At 37.0% G+C, this 17419-nt stretch overlaps 1 protein-coding gene across 3 annotated transcripts in view; it reads left to right on the top strand.

The window, feature by feature from the left end:
- Window positions 1-17419, top strand: part of col27a1b (collagen, type XXVII, alpha 1b) — a 116260-nt gene that overhangs the window by 37934 nt on the left and 60907 nt on the right. For all 3 annotated transcript variants that reach the window (XR_008643355.2, XM_055200709.2, XM_055200706.2), the window contains exons 8-12: window positions 10975-11019; window positions 11780-11833; window positions 14628-14672; window positions 16146-16199; window positions 16757-16801. Coding sequence is in view for 2 of the 3 variants with exons in the window: in XM_055200709.2 (XP_055056684.2) it covers window positions 10975-11019; window positions 11780-11833; window positions 14628-14672; window positions 16146-16199; window positions 16757-16801 (243 nt within the window). In the remaining variant the exon portion in view is untranslated. The remainder of the gene's footprint in view (window positions 1-10974; window positions 11020-11779; window positions 11834-14627; window positions 14673-16145; window positions 16200-16756; window positions 16802-17419) is intronic.

Below are 17419 nucleotides of genomic sequence, written 5' to 3'. Positions count from 1 at the left end.
TTGTGTCCTTGTTTTTTATCATAATAATGCAGTATGCTTCACTGTACTGAATGGAAGTAAAAATCAGCCAGTGAACTGTTGAAAGAGCAGCGTAACTCAGCCAGATGGAGGCGAATGACCTTTTGGCAACGGGTGCGAAATGGAACCAGAACAGGCTGTGTTTCTTGGAATATGAAGCGTCCATTCATAGTCGCCTGGAATGAGTGTGAAAATCTATTTTCCTCAAATGACAGTAAAGCGTCAGAAGACTTTTGTGGCAAAAGGTTTTCTGGGGTTTATACAAGAAAAGCAGAGCAAAGCAGCCAGGGGAATGATCCTGAAGATCTCCTCGTCTTAAACAATTTTACAGTATTTTCATCTTGGAGCAAATGTCCAGATGTTAAAAGTGCATCACTTTTAGTCTAAACTCTGCCGGCCGACATCTTGGCATTTTTCTTGGCTTATTTTGTGGCGCTTTATACCATGAATATTCAGATCATCAGACGTTATTGAATAAATAAATGAATTAAAGGGCAAAATCCACTTTTACAAGCTGTTTGGACATAAATGTGTGTTGGCAGTGTGTAAATCCACTTCTTCTATAGTAATCCCTATTATACCAAAGCAGCCAGTCCTATTAGACATGACATTTCGATTCCCTTGTTAGTGTGACATCACGCTGATAAAGCCCTGCCTACGGCCACTGACTGACAGTCCTGCATTACTAAAGTTTCCACCCTCAGCAACTTGTACACTGTTTGCCATATCTCAATACTGTATACAATTTTTTCAATTGCAAACACTTACTTTCTGTTGGTAAGGGAGTGATGAGCAGTATCTCATTTGCATTTAAATGTACAGACATGAAAACAGAAAATTTTTGCTCCTACCCAAATAGGGGCATTTTGAGCACATTCAGACACATTCTTGGCACAACTGACTTGTATTACATCTTGTAAAAATGGGCATAATAGGTGTCTTTTAATTTCCCCATGTTGGAAAGTTTAGTTATCCTAAATACTGCACTGATATGCTATTTTGTCTGTCTGCTGGTTAATTGTAGTCTGTTGGGCTTTGTAAATCAGTCATTTACTTGTCGTTTGTAGTCCGGACATCAGAAAACCGCACGAAAATATATTTTTTCAAAGCTGATCCAAACCACATCCAGATGCGGTTTGAAATCTGATTAATCGAAAAGCGTCATAGTCGAAACGGTCAGATTGGATTTCAAGTTTTTCTTCTTCTTAATTTGGGAGTCAGCACAATGTGTAATACTGTCTATAGGGCCATTCACATTATAGATGATAATTATAACTACACTATATAGATAGAAGTACTGGGATGCCCCTTCTAATAAAGATGTTAAGGGCAGTTGCCACCCCAAACAAAGCAATAATATGACTAAAGAAGTCAAACCTGTTCATTAGAAGTGGGTGTCCCAAATCTTTTGGGTTTTGCAATTTGTTGCAATGTGCATGCATCAAACGCCTGTGTATGCATTCAAGTCAAATGAAGTATACTTTGCAAGGCTGTGCATTCAACTATGCAGGTACGCTCACGTACGAGTAAGAAAACAAAGTATACTTTTGTTATCATACATTAGTGTAGACGCTAATATAGTTTTAGTTATCATCATAGTGTGAGCAACCCCTATAGCTCTTTCCCCGTATAATGGTTCTGAACAGGCTAACAAGTAATTTAGGAAATTAACATGAATATCTGAAGAGTTTGGTTACAAAACGCAATAAATCCATTTTGACTAATTTCGGTAAAAATGTGTTTTCTATACCAAGAACAAAGACAAGATGAAATCCACTATTTTCTGTTACAAACTTTCACATAGCATCATTAGGTTATAAAAACATAAAAATCACAAATAAGTTGTAATTATATTAGTACAAATATTACTCTTCCGCCAAACAAAGTAGTTCCTCAGAATCAAGTGTGGCTGCAACAGAGCGCAGTTCACAAACAACACAGACGCAGCAAAGGCGCAATGAAAATATGATTAAAGACTGTGGTGTTTATTTTTATATATCAACATTCATCTAATTTATACATTAACATTTATATCGTGCAACTGTTGAAGTGATGATCAAATATGCTTGGAAGCATGATTAACTCTTTCCCCGTCAGCGTTTTTTTTTAAGTTGCCACCCAGTTTTAGTTGAATGCCTTACAGAAAAATTATCTTCTTTAAATAAACATAAAATATCAAATGAAAGAACAGTCCATCCGCTTTCCAACAACATCAAAAAAACTTTTCATCCTACCTTAATTTGTTCTCTTATCAGTTATCACCTCTCAAATTTTCAGCTAAATGCGGAGATAATTCCATTTTTGTGAAGAACTTTGTAAGAGATCAGATTCAGAGCCTGATCAAAACACACGTCACGCTAAATCCACCACAACGCTGTTGTGTCGAGTGAATGCCTCAGCGTTTAAGTTGGGTAAGATTGCCATCTAGTGGATAATAGCGGAAATATCAATAAGACAAAAAACCTCAGAGAACGTTTTCTCTTTATTGACGAAATGTTTTATTTATTAACATTTATCTGGATATCGCCATAATTGTGCAAAGGTAGAAAAATTAAAAAATGATTAAAGACTGTGGTGTTTATTTTCATAAATCAGTACGCAGCAACAGTGGCGCAGTGATACTTGTGATGCGGTCTGAACCGTGGGTTTACCGAGGTATTTTATCACGGCTTAGAACGCGTTTCAACCAATCAGAATGAAGAACCAGAACGAGCCGTTTTATAATAAACATTAATGGCATTAATCAAAACACTTGCTTTGTCATATTAAGAACACTGTCATTGCTGCGGTTATACTTGGAACGTCGTCGCTGAACTGTTTTCACAGCGATCAGCTGTAAAATGTTTTGGTCCTGCTTGATTTTCGTTGGCTTCACGTAAAATAATGGAAAGTTTTTCATAAGATCACCAGGGGGCAATGTGTTAGCATGACAAAAGCTTGATGCTGTCAGGAGAACAAGCAACAGCCGGCATTTTTCCATCTCCGAGTGCCTCTCGCGTAAAGATGTTGATGGCTTACGCTTCTTTCCCGTCACAGAAAACCACCACAGGTTTATCAATGCCATTAAAGTATTATTTTGTTTTTGTTTGTTTGTTGATCACGAAGTACAAGATGAGGAAATCTCGGCATCCGTGTATTCAACGCGCCGCCATTATTGTTTACAATGCATGGAATAGTGGGCTGAGGAAAACTAGGATTCCGCGTATTCAACGTGCCGCCATTATTGTTTACAATGCGTGGAATAGTGGGCTGTGATTTTTTAAAGACGCTATAAGCGAATCTGTTTGACGTCACTTTTTGTTGATGTTTGAACTGTTTTCAAATAAACGGAGCGTAGCTAACACCTCCCCCTCCCTTCCGTGCTTTCATGAATGCACCCAACCCCCACCCTCAAATCCTTCTTGTCGTTTATTGGCCGGAACACTTTGTTATGGTTTCTGTTCGTAGGTTTGACCACTTTGTTTTTATTGAAGTTTGTGGAGCCTGCTGTCTACAGAGATCGCGTTTTTTTTACAGTTTGATCAGCTTACAGCCAGCAAGCAGATAGTGAGTAGATAGGAGATGTTCGTTGTATGTAACAAAAAATGTTTTATGGTCTAAAACGCGCAAATTTGCTTAGAGCACCTTTAAGCGGATTTATTGCATTCTGCAGAAAAGGAGGAGTGGCGTTTATTGCGTTTTGGGGGAAAAAAGGGAGAAGAGATGACAGAATAACACTGCCGATATTGTATTTTGCGTGAAATTAAAAATTTCCTTTTAAATACTGACCAGATACAAAACTGATTTTGGCGGTAAATAATTTTTTTATTGCGTTTATCACGTTTTGGAATCAAACTCTTAATTTAAAAGACTTCGTAAGCCACAAAAAACGCATGCAAAAGAAAATGTTCTGTTGTCCACTCTGTCTTTCCACACTGACAGCTACTTTTAAGATCGCTTGACTTGCATTGATGTCATTACTATAGCAACCAGTGTAGATCCAACATATTTTGTCTAAACTGTCCGAAGAAACTGATCGAGTGTGAAACAGAAAATGTAAGGCACATGTAAGGTGTTTTTAATGGATCCCAAATAGAAAGCATATTTTCTCCCATGCATACATTCACAGGCTTTCTCTGTTCAATCTTTCTTAAGCCTGCACATCTGGGATTTATGTTTCTCGTGTTTATTCGTGGCATAAGCACCAATGGCAACATATGTTCTTTTTCACGCTGATGAAAACTGGCCCCCTTTCCTTCTTTTAGGTCCACACATGGGACATCCCTCACCTTATGTAATATTTCCATATATTTGGTGGGAGGAAGGGCATTGTTCATTGTACTCCACAACCGAGCAGTCGGTTCCAGTGTGAAGATCACAAGCCATGTGTATGCATTTAACCTCTCTTTCATCTCGTATGCCAAGAAAGACCATAGTGATTAGTTTTTTTTTTGTAGCGGTTTGTAAAGAGATTTGTCTTAGCAGCCACTAAAAACAGAAAACGGATGGAACTGTTGAACGAAACAGAAGCCAAACTTTAAAAGTTTTTTTTGTGATGCGTAAAACTAAGTGACTGGCAGCTATTTGAATGAAATCTATCACAATTGTTAAGCACAACATTAAAGGGATAGTTCACCCAAAAATCACCCTCATGTTGATCCAAACCTGCATGAGTTTTGTTCTGCTGAGCACAAAAGAAGATATTTGTAATCCATCATTTAAAGGGGCCATGGCATGAAAAGCTGACTTTTTCCATGTTTAAGTGCTATGAAAATGTGAAAAAGATCAACCCAGTAACTTAGTTTTGGTAAACCATTCTCTGCAAGCACATGAAAAAATAGGTCGTTGAAATTTGGCTCTCCTTATGATGTCATAAGGAGCTCTTATCATAATAATACCACCTCTTAATCTGCACTATCCAACCACAGCATTGCCATTTAGTGCAGAGAAAAGCCCAATTGCGTTTTAATTGCAACATTTTTGCACACACCTACAAAGTGGCAATTTTAACATGCTATAATAAATTATTTATATGGTATTTTGACCTAAAACTTCACATATGTGCTCTGGGGACACCAAAGATTTATTTGACATCTTTAAAAAAGTCTTGTGCCATGGCCCCTTTAGCAGGACCACCATTGACTTCCATAGTAGGAAAAGTCAGTTGTTCTAAAATTGTACGGTTACAAAAAATTCTCAAAATGTCTTCCTTTATGCCCACCAAAGACATGTATACAAGTTTAATTAACCTGTAAATGATTTTTATTTTTATTTAAAGGGACACTACACTTTTTTTGAAAATATGCAACTTTTCCAGCTCCCCTAGAGTTAAACATTTGATTTTTACCATTTTGGAATCCATTCAGCTGATCTCCGGGTCTGGCAGTACCACTTTTAGCATAGCTTAGCATAATCAGTTGAATGTGATTAGACCATTAGCATCACGCTAAAAAATAACCAAAGAGTTTCGATAAACTGAAAATTAACGGAAAATTAAAAGTTGCGATTTTCTAGGCCGATATGGCTAGGAACAATACTTTCATGGCTGCAGCAGGCATAGTAATATTACGCACTGCCTGAAAATAGTCCCCTTGGTTACTTTCAATAGCAGGGGACTATTTTCAATTGCTGGGTAATATCATTGTGCCTGCTGCAGCCATGTTACGGCAGCAAAGTCCTTGATTGTTACGCCAGAATGAGAGTATAGTTACCCGCCATATTGGCCTAGAAAATCGTAACTTTAAATTTTTTGTCGGTCTTAGTACACAATGTAACTACAGAAGAGTCAAGTTTTAAATAGGAAAAATATGAAAACTCTTGGGTTATTTTTTAGGCCATGTTTACATTAGAGCATTTGCGTTTTAAAACGGCATTTTAAAATGAAAACGATCCTCGTTTATACTGGCATTTTTAAAAGAATCTTCATCCACACTATACACCACCATAAACGCATGAAACATGACCAATCAGGTAACTGGGCATGCGCATATAAGTGTAAAATAACTTATTACTCTAATAATAGCTTACCTTTGCACGTTTACGCAGCCTAGGGGTGTGCGATATTGACAAAAAGTCATACATGGGTCTTTTGCTGGCAACTATAACAGACACTTTTTTTGAACCTATAAAAATGTGTTTGGGAAAGTCTTATACTGTTCTACTTCCCCCCTACAACATATTAATATGATTAATAGGTTACTTTTTATTTTATAACTAAACAGAAAGGTCTTTATGATTTAAAAAGAAAGCATTCAAGTGAACAGTACTAAACAGTAGCGAACTTGAAGCAAAAATAAATGTCAGCAAATGCAAACTTTAATCAAACATAGTAAGAGGTGAAGTATTGCTTTAGCCTACCAGAAATGCTTATTGCATTAATTTTTAAAACTGTGCGAGGTCCGTGCACGTCCTCCGCTAGCAACACACAAATAGCTAAAAGCGCAAGCGCCTAAACGAGCATCATATTAATGACGTTGAGTTTATTGTTTTTATTAATTTATATTCACAAAACTTATCAACAAAACATCGATTAAAATTAAGAGACAAATTATCTGGAACGAAATTCATTTTAAAGTAGCAAACAAAACTTACATTAAACTGGAAAATAATGTCTGACCCATTACAATTCTTCCTTCATATTGGCCTTTACAACGCCTATATTGCGTTTAAAATTACAGTCTATCTTTCGTAAGCTAACTAAATTTAAACAAAACATAAACACTTATACTGTTCTAGCTCCCCCTACAACATATTAATATGATTAATAGGTTAATTTTGATTTTATAACTAAACAGAAAGGTCTTTATGATTTAAAAAGAAAGCATTCTAAACAGTAGCGAACTTGAAGCAAAAATAAATTTTAGCAAATGCAAACTTCAATCAAAATATAGTAAGAAGTGAAGTATTGCTTTAGCCTACCAGAAATGCTTATTGCATTAATTTTTAAAAGTGTGCGAGGTCCGTGCACGTCCTCCGCTAGCAACACACAAATAGCTAAAAGCCAACCGCCTAAACAAGCATTATATTAATGACGTTGAGTTTATTGTTTTTATTAATTTATATTCAACAAACTTATCAACAAAACATCGATTAAAATTAAGAGACAAATTATCTGAAACGAAATTTATTTTAAAGTAGCAAACAAAACTTACATTAAACTGGAAAATAATGTCTGACCCATTACAATTCTCCCTTCATATTGGCCTTTGCAACGCCTATATGGCGTATAAAATTACATTCTATCTTTCGTAAGCTAACTAAATTTAAACAAAACATAAACACATTAAACCCAACAATACTCAAACATTAATATAAAACAGACATTATCTATAAGGATACATGTTAAAACAATCCGATATAGCGTTTATAATAGCTGGTTGGTAGATGTTTACTATTTTTGGCAAAACCTCCATTGCAAACCAACATTTACATGAATAAAATAATTTTTACTTTGAAAATGATGCGCTGTCACGTTAATATCAGCTGTTCGTTTACATAAGACTCCGTCTACGTTCATTTACACTCAGAGCAACGTCTGAGTTCTCAAACTAAAACAGGGTCTTCAGCGTTTGCGAACGAATCCGTTTATGAGGGTCGAAAACGGTGATGTAGTGTAGATGAAAGGCGTAAACGTAGCAAAAGTAACGCGTTTTAAGGCATAAACGCATTAATGTAAACATAGCCTTAGCACGATGCTAATGGTCTAATCAGATTCAATAGATTATGCTAAGCTATGCTAAAAGTGATACCACCCGACCCGGAGATCAGCTGAATGGATTTCAAAATGGTAAAAATCTAATGTTTAACTCTAGGGAAGCTGAAAAATGAGCATATTTTCAAAAAAGTGAAGTGTCCCTTTAAGTTTCAGATGATAAAACAATGCATTTATTTTTAAAAATTATTTGGACACTGCATGTCAAACCCATTGAAACGTAATCTATTAGTTACTAAGCCAGAACACCTGTGTGAGAGGAACTAACGTCATACATCAGTTCAAAATGACCCATTTGGTTAAACGAAGTGCAAAAATGGCTCGAAGTTAGTTCTGAGTAAATGTATTTGCAGATGCCATTTTGATATTTTGTTTCAAATGCACTGTGATTTAACTGTCCAAATACTTGAAGGCTACTGTAAATAAAAAAATAACGTTCCCATTAAGCAGACACGTCTTTGGCAGCTGGTTTATTTAGCAGAAAGCCCCAAGGTTTGACAGTGCATGGCCTAAATCAAAGCTTTATCTCTACTGTAACTCGAACCCTCAGACATGTCCGTGCATGCGGAGAAAACAATGGTAAAATAATATTGTTTATAAAGGAAAAATACATTTCGGTCAGCTGTGCATATGGCAGATGCTTTTAATGAAATTGACAGTGCTCTCTAGGTCTGTGTATTGTAATTTTGTTTCATGGGAATTGAACCCATGACATTGGTATTATAAACTCCATTTTCTTCCATTTGAGGTAAGCGAACACGGAATCGTCCTAGATGCTCTCACACAAGACAATGTACGTCTCATTTAAAAAGCAGCAGAACCATCATAAAACTCTCCAGTCCTCTTTTTGAATTATCATCAGTAGTAGAAGTTTTCTTCGTTTTTACGATGCCAAAGGTTACTGCCAGTTTCTGAGCCAAGATACATACCACATAACTTTAGACTCGCTGTGAAAGTGATGAAAATGTCTTTATTACATTTATGGATCCTTGAATGTGGTGGTATCCAAGGCCATCGCTAAAATGAACGCAGCACAACACATTTTTTATTACCATCACTTGATTAATGTTTCTTGTCTATAAATGTGAAATCTCTCTTTTTGTGTTTGCACTGCAAAAAATGATTTTCAAGAAAATAAATTCTTAGTATTTTTTCAGTAAAAATATCAAAAAATTCTTAAATTAAGATGCTTTTTTCTTAATGAGCAAAACAACCCAAGAAAATAAGTCTAGTTTTCATTTATTACGCTGTATTTATTACCAATATCTCCCTGAATGTTATGTTATGTCTCTTAATTTCTGTTTTCTATTTTTGGACTTGTCTTGTCTCTATATGCCACCCTGCACTTCAGTGTCCCTTATCATTGTCGTCTTGTTAATTATTCGATGTAAAGCGTCCTTGGGCTCTGGAAAAGCGCTATATAAATAAAACGTATTATTATTATTATTATTAGTTTTTAGACCAAAAATATAAAATTTAAGTGATTTTTTGCATAAAACAAGCAAGAAATCTGACAATGGGGTAAGCAATTTTTTCTTAAATATATTTCTTGAATTTAGTGTTTAAGAAAAATGTTCAAGATTTTTTTGCTTACCCCATTGGCAGAATTTTTTGCTTGTTTTATGCACAAAATCACTTAAATTTTATATTTTTTGCTCATCAAGAAAAAGCATCTTAAATTAAGAATTTTTAGATATTTTTACTAAAAACAAGACAAAAATACTAAGAATTTTTTATCTTGAAAATCATTTTTTTGCAGTGTGGTCACTGGTTGATTTTTGGACTGTGTTACGTTTGGGCTCATTGATTCCTGTTGATCTTAAAGAGCACCTATTTCGTTGCTAAAAACAATGTTATTTTGTGTATTTGGTATAATACAATGTGTCTGCGTGTTTTATGGTTAAAAAAATGCGTTATTTTAAACATACCATAAATTTTGGTTGCTCCAGATATAGCTTATAGATCTGAAAAGCGCTGTGTCCCCAATTGGCCAGATTACCTGTACGCTGCGATTGGCCTGAATGCCTCTGACGTCAGCCGGAAATGTGATGCGCTTACCATGTTTTGAAGATTAGCTTACAATGCAGTGCTGACAGGAGTTAATATCGTCTTTACTACCTTATCAATATGAGCCGAATCTAATCCAGAAAATGCAGATAACCAAGTTAATCGATCGAGTGGTTGAATACATTGACACCTCATTCAAGCACCCATTTGATTCGACCCCTCCATTAATTCATCCACCAAACAGTGTCATCTATGTAAATTTATATCTATGGCTGACGCTGTTTATCACTTGCTAATTTCTCATCACTTTATGAGACAACGTTTGAACCACTGTAGTCACATGGACTATTAGAACAATGTCTTTAGTGCCTTTCTAGGCCTTAAGAGTTGCAAGTTTTGTTGCTGTCTTTGAGCGTCAGAAAGCTCTCGGGTTTCATTGAAAATATCTTAATGTGTTCAAAATATGAAGAAAGGTCTTATGGGTGCAGAACAACACGAGGGCGAGTAATTAATGACAAAATATTTATTACTGGGTGAACAAACCCTTTCAAGAAATAAATAGTTCACTTAAAATTAAAATTCGGCCTTCATTTATGTCATCATGTCACTTACTTGAGTAATACAGTAAAGTTTCATAAAAAGATAATACTAGAATATCAGTTGCTACCGCATAGTCATTTAATGCCCTCATACCCTCATTATGGGCAGATGTGGCATGTTCTTGGACATTATTATAATAGCGTTGGTTGGGAGGTGCTGATGGTTTGCCTGTAGGAGGACAGATGGGATCTGTTAATATGCACTCTGAGACCTGTTAGGTTTCTCTACATTTATTACTTTTCCATCCTGCTGAATCCATTTGCGAGCTACTGGGACTGTGCATGCCAATTTTACTTTTCACTTGTAACTGATCTCATTAAAACTACATCACATGCTGCAAAGGCAATTTTCATTTCATCATATCGAAAAAATAATGTCATTGCTCATGTAATGACGCGTTACAGTAAGTCTGCGGCCTTTCGACGCTGTAGCTTTTGCCGGAAATTGTTACGCTGTTTTAAAGTGACTGTGCTTAAGAGAACATGATGGATTTTATGTGCGGAAACTCCCCAGGATGTGATAAAGCACATGTTTGAGAATTTACACCCTATGGCCGTGTTATCCTCACTGTAATTTTCCTCCAGTACTTTTACACAACTACAAATGGGAGACTTTATAACCTTTCACAATGCTCTAAATCTCTCTTTTTCTCTGCTTAGGGACAGAAAGGCCACCCTGGTCCACCTGGCCACCCAGGAGATCAAGTGAGTTAACTATATTAAATAGGCTTGTTTTAGGAAAAGGGGCTAGCAGATGTGACCTTTGCATTACATACAAGTAACTCAACTCTTTTTATAGTGTTTCGTAGTGCACCAATATTTGTTAATGAGCAATGGAAAATAACCTTTGACTGAATGGTTATTTGGGAAACCAAAGGCACTGCTTGTAGCACCTTTATATTTTAAAGTGTATTTAAAGTTTCATTGAAGAGAACAGTTCACCCCGCAAGTTTTAAAGCATCAACTAAAAAAAACCTGAAACATACAAAGTCCCGCAGCGGTGTTTTGGCACCGTCGTTGTGTTTGTCACTTAATGTGACCGTCTGGGATCACCTCAAACACCGTATTTCCCACTCCATAAAAAGACACAGCATGTTCTCACCTATCAACACGTCGAACGCATTTCGGGCAGTAAGGGAATTTCAGTTTCATATCTGTATGTGCTGAGTAACAGTCTGTATAGTCTAACAGTATTGTATAATGAATTCCGCATTGTCTCTGTTTCACTGTACTCTGCCAGGCCACACAGAGTCTCCTCATTTGTCATATTGACAATAATGGCAGTACATAAAATAGACTGAACCTAATTGCAGTCGGCCAAAGAATAGCATGTTGTTTTAATAGAAAGGCTTTTAACTCCCATTTCTCTCTATCTGTTTCTTTTTTTGTTTCTTTTTAAAGAACAGCTTCCAATGCTAATGGTTTTATTGTAATGGTGTTTCCCTTCTTTATTCATTATCCACAGGGAGAAAGAGGACTTGATGGAAGCCCAGGTGCCAAAGGTTATCCTGGCAGGCAGGTGCAGTAAATCTTCTGTTGTGCTGTGCCACTGTGCACCGTAATCGCAGATGCTTTTTTTATAGTGTGATAATTTAGTAAAATAATACAAGGATAAAAATATTAAAAGGACACTCCCCTTTTTTTGAAACGGCTCATTTTTCAGCTCCCCTAGAGTTAAACCTTTGATTTTTACAGTTTTGGAATCCATTCAGCTGATCTCCGGGTCTGGCGGTACCACTTTTAGCATAGCTTAGCATAATCCATTGAATCTGATTAGACCATTAGCATCGCGCTAAAAATATTTTTCCTATTTAAAACTTGACTCTTCTGTAGTTACATTGTGTACTAAGACTGACGGAAAAGGATGCATCAGAGGAGACTTGTGTGGACTTATGACAGCGAAGTTTCCCAGAATGCATTTCGCGTCAGGAGTTCGTTCTTCCGAGTCTGAACTTGCAAGTTCGAACTACGAAGGACACAAATTCGAGTTTGGCGTACTTGGTATTGAGAAACGGCTAAGGACTTTCCTGCCGTAACATGGCTGCAGCAGGAGCAATGATATTACGCATTGCCTGAAAATAGTCCCCTTTGGTTACTTTCAACAGCAGGGGCTGGAAAATCATTGCGCCTCCTGCAGCCAAATTCTTTGGTCATTTTTTAGAGGGATGCTAATGGTCTAATCGGATTCAATGGAGTATGCTAAGCTATGCTAAAAGTGGTACCGCCAGACCCGGAGATCAGCCGAATGGATTCCAAAATGATAAAAAAATCTAATGGCTTGTGTTGGAGACTGAAAGAGTTCGCCAGAATGGCCACTTCGATTTTGTGACTGTTTTTGGATTTGTTACTTAATTGTGAAATTTGTCATCTTTGGCTTTATTTAGGGCGTTTTCACACTTTTGGTGCGCACCCGGGTTCGATTGACATCAGCGTTCGGTACATTTGGATGATGTGAACGCTGTCTTCCGAACTCGGGTGCGCAACCGAAACGTACTCGAGTCCGCTTAAAAAGGGTGGTCTGGGGTCCGGTTCATGTGAACTCCAGATTGGTTCGCTGCTAATGTGAGCGCAATCGTACCAAATCACGGAAGTGAACCGCTGTTAATTACGTATTATATGGAATGTCCAACCAAAACAGACGTGTGTGTTTGTGTGCGTGCCCTTACCTTGACAACAAAATGCATAGAAAGCTTGACTTTTGTTCTTATTTTTTTAACCCTTTGGTTTTGTTTTCAAAGAAATAATACAGAAACGCACTTGCGACTGTCTGCCGCAAACATACTAAAGTCGTTTCGATTACAACGGGCTGTCCGCCGACGTCAATTTTTGCGGAGCAGTTCGTCAATCATGCTTGTCGTCTTCTCGTTTACAGCGTTTGCGAACAACATGAGAACGCGCCGGCTGCAGCTTGATGATGCAAGCGTACCGCGGTTCGGATGCAAAAATAATATGTGAACACAGTCCATGGGGGGCATTGGGAGGGGGGAGCAATCGAACTCGGGTTCGACTAGGCAATCGCACCGAATGTGAAACCGCCCTTAAACTACACCATTGCCTTATTTAGCATTTAGGATCTATGAATATGTAAACTAGTCCCCACCTCTACTTAGGGGTGGGCGGTATGGCCAAAAATCCATTTTACGAAAAGAGTAATTTTATTTCACGGTAACTGTATATTTCATGGTATATATGTTTTTCAGCTTTATGTTTATATTGTTTTTGGAATATGCAAATTTGCAGAAATCATGATCATGGAGTTTTGAGGTGGTCTTGTTTATTAGACTTGCACCTTAACCATTGCGTCTGTTTCTTATCTTTCTGATCAAAGATGTTTGTATTATGAGCAAACAGCAAGTCAAATTATATCGCTCCAGCTGCGCAGACATCAATGATATAAACAGTTTTGCTTAAAGTTCAGAAAACTTTACAACAATTAACAGCAATATGTGCAGGAAGTGCTTTCTTTATTTGGCAACACAGCTTCTTGCGCGCCCTTCGAGAGACCTCTGCACCAGCACAAAGAGAGCGAGCGAGTGCGAGAGAGAGACCCGGGGTGAAAATTACTCGTTCATTTGTTATAAGTGATTTTCTTATCTATTTCTCTGCACACTCGAGTTGGCCACGCCCACTTATTTACATTACACGTGATTTGAACACATGATTGTTTGGCATCATGAGAAAACTGTGAATATGCTGTTTTTGGGACATGCACTATCCATTAGGTTCCTTGCTTTTTGTATCTTTTAACAATTTCGTTAACACTGCCAAAGTCTCTAAAGGGTAGTTGTGGCCAGATGGTTAGAGAGACGGGCTTATAACCTGATAGTTGCCTGTTCGAATCTCATGACCAGCAAGTTTTGGGAAGTTTCCCCCATTGTTCCCCAGGCACTGAAGTGATAGCTGCCCACTACTCCGTATGTGTGTGTGGTCATGACTTGCAACGTGGGTTACCAAACGAGGGTCATTACGTCACTTTGGCTTCACTATTAGCATTGGCTGAGAAAATGTAATAAAATTAATAAAATATAAAGTGAAAGTTAGATCTACATAAAAATGTACTTCAATTGGTAACACTTAAATTTAGGTTTTTCCATTTACTTTTTTTTTTCATTTTAAGTTACCAATTGAAGTAATTTTTTGGAGCATCAAAGTTTGAAATTTCACTCATTGATTTTTACATTAATTTCAATCTTTGACAATAAATCATTAAATCTTAAAGATATTATGGTTGTATTTCACAGAATGTTCTATACATTATGAAGGATGATTTTATGTAGAAGACATTTGAAGTATTGAATTATTTGTGTTTGTAGGGTTTGCCAGGGCCTATAGGAAACATGGGGCCGAAGGGAGAACACGTAAGTGACTTACTGTACTGTAATAATGCCATAGTAATAATTAAGTCTAAGTGAATTACTTTGCATTATGTAATGTATATACTCACTGATTTTTAAAATGGTGAATGAGTTCTGTGTTCAGGAAATTGCTGTAAATTTTTGGTGTGGGATGCATGTTTTCCAGTATATGATTTAAGAGAGAATTTGAAATTCACCAGAAAAGGAAATGGTGCTTAAATAGACATTGGTAGTTACTTTTATAATAAAACCTCAGAACATAAGCTCTGGAAGTACAGTCAGCTGGATTTTACATTATCATTCCACAATTAAGTTTTGCTCTAGTAAAACATACGGCACCGGTCCACAGTTTTCCCCACTTGTGGCATTTTAAATTCTCTCTTTTTTGCTCTGTATCATTTTCTGTACTATATTTTTATTATCTTTTATCTTTATTTTTATTATATATCTACATTTTCTTAAAATAATATATTTAAATACTTTTTATATTAACATTTTAACATTATTTTTATTTAATATTCATTGTTTTATTACTTATAAAATTTGGACCAAAAAAGACCATAAAACCAGTCAATTTTTAAATCATTTGAAAGTTGAATAAATAAATTTTCCATTGATGTTTGGAAAAAAGGGACAATATTTGTCACAGAACTGTTTAAAAAAACTGGAATCTGAGGTGCAAAAATCTAAATATTCAGAAATTTAAAGCAGCACTATGTAGTTTCCATGTAAAAATGACTTACAGCTCCCCCATGTGGTTGAAAAGCGCAACAGTGCCTGGTATCAGACACTCTTCTGCAGGCAGGGGGAGGGGCGGGGCTGTGTGTTCTACCCTCCACCGCCACTTTTAGAGTGTGCTTGTAGCAGCTAGGAGGCTGCTCAGGTTGCAGCAACAGTACAATTTGTCCAGTTAAAAGTTGTTCTATCACTGAAATAATTTTAAAGACATTATTTAAAGGTAAAAAAACTACATAGTGTTGCTTTAAGTCTTTATCAACACATATTATTTATGATAAATAGGAAATTTACTTCATGGAACATGATCTTATGTTTCCTAATGATTTTTTTGCATAACAAATTATAATTTTGACCCATTTAATGTATTGTTGGCTGTTTCTACGAATATACCTGCTACTTATGACTGGTTTTGTGCTGCAGGGTCACAAATGTATTTTTTGTTCCGTTTATTACATTTTAATCATGTTAATTTGCATTTTATTGTGTGTTGTATCTGTTTAACCGTGTGACTCAACCCCTAGCCCTTCTGCTGAATGCCAGTGTGATCCCTGTTGTGAGCGTATGTGCCCTTGGACTACATCGTGGAAGCCAGCACCATGCAGTCCATGGGCATATACACTTGCTTCAAGGCCGTGCGACCAGTGTCCTCAAAAGACCCTTTAAAGTCAAGTCTGCTGTGCAGGAATGTTTGCATTTATTCTAAAATCTGTCCGTTTATGCCTTATGCTCTCATTTTAGGGCTTCATTGGAATCTCCGGCGTCTTTGGTTTTCCCGGTCCTGATGGAGAAAGAGTGAGTATTGCTGTTGTTCCCATATTAACAACTGTTGTTAAGTGGTCTTCCGTTTAGTCTTCAGTAAAACTTTAAGGCATCATGGAGACTTTAATGGTTTTAGTTGTCACTGGTAGAAATCAGGATTGCACCCATACAAACAGTGGTTTGTTAATCCAAAGCACTTCCTTTGAATAAGAAGCCTGGCGAAAGGGCCACGCTCCACTAAAACCACAGAGATCCCTCTTCAAAACAGTAGTTAGTCTCAGTTATCACAATATTTGCTCAGTAACCCTGCGCTGGTGAATTTCGGCCTGTATTGCCGCGTGGAAATAGGAATGTAAGCTCCGGGGAGCTGGAATATGGCCCGCTACGGATTAGCCGGATCATATCTCCTGTTTTCAGGCCCAAAGGGACTGAGTCATGAGAGAAGCTTTTGTGTCCAGATAAACTCAGACCTTTCAACATCTACTGGGATTGTTTAATAACTCATTTGTTTTTCTCCCGCTGTCTCGCTTCTGTCTCTTTTTACATCGCTCCTCTGTCTCGCTCTCCTTCACTCTGCTGTCTTCTAACAGGGCTTACCTGGCGTTCCCGGGAAGAAGGGCAAGATGGGTAGGCCGGTAAAGTTTTCTCCCACCATCCTCTACAGACCATCTACTTTGAATTATGTGATTTGTAACCCATTCACACAGTTTGAGAACTAAATATTTGAAAGGGTTTAATACAGTTTGCTTTGAGATTATTGCCCCTACTGTCTAAAGCTATAAAGCTTTAAAGCAGTCGAAAGGGATTCGAAAAACTCTGGATTGACTTTTCAGTATCTTGGCAACCATACATTAAGTACGTTTACATGCAACCAAATAATCTGTTTGTAATCGTATTGTTGGCTCAATCGGATTGAAAAACTTTCATGTAAACACCTTAATCAATACAATTGAGGTCGATCGGATGAAAATGTGAGTTTTTTGCCCCAACTAAGCAGTCGAAAGAGATTAGAAAAACTTTGGTTTGACTTTTCAGTATCTTGGCAACCCTACATTAAGTAAGTTTACATGCAGCCAAATAATCTGTTTGTAATCGTATTGTTGGCTCAATCCGATTGAAAAACTTTCATCCAAACACTTTAATCAATACAATTGAGGTCCATCGGATGTAAATTTGAGTTTTTTGCCCCTACTCTCTAAAGCCTTTGAAGCAGTCGAAAGGGATTCGAAAACTCTGGTTTGATTTTTCATTAT

This window comes from Misgurnus anguillicaudatus, chromosome 22 (genome assembly GCF_027580225.2).
Source record: "Misgurnus anguillicaudatus chromosome 22, ASM2758022v2, whole genome shotgun sequence".
NCBI classification, from domain to species: Eukaryota; Metazoa; Chordata; class Actinopteri; order Cypriniformes; family Cobitidae; genus Misgurnus; species Misgurnus anguillicaudatus.
This window is presented reverse-complemented; position numbering and strand designations above follow the sequence as displayed.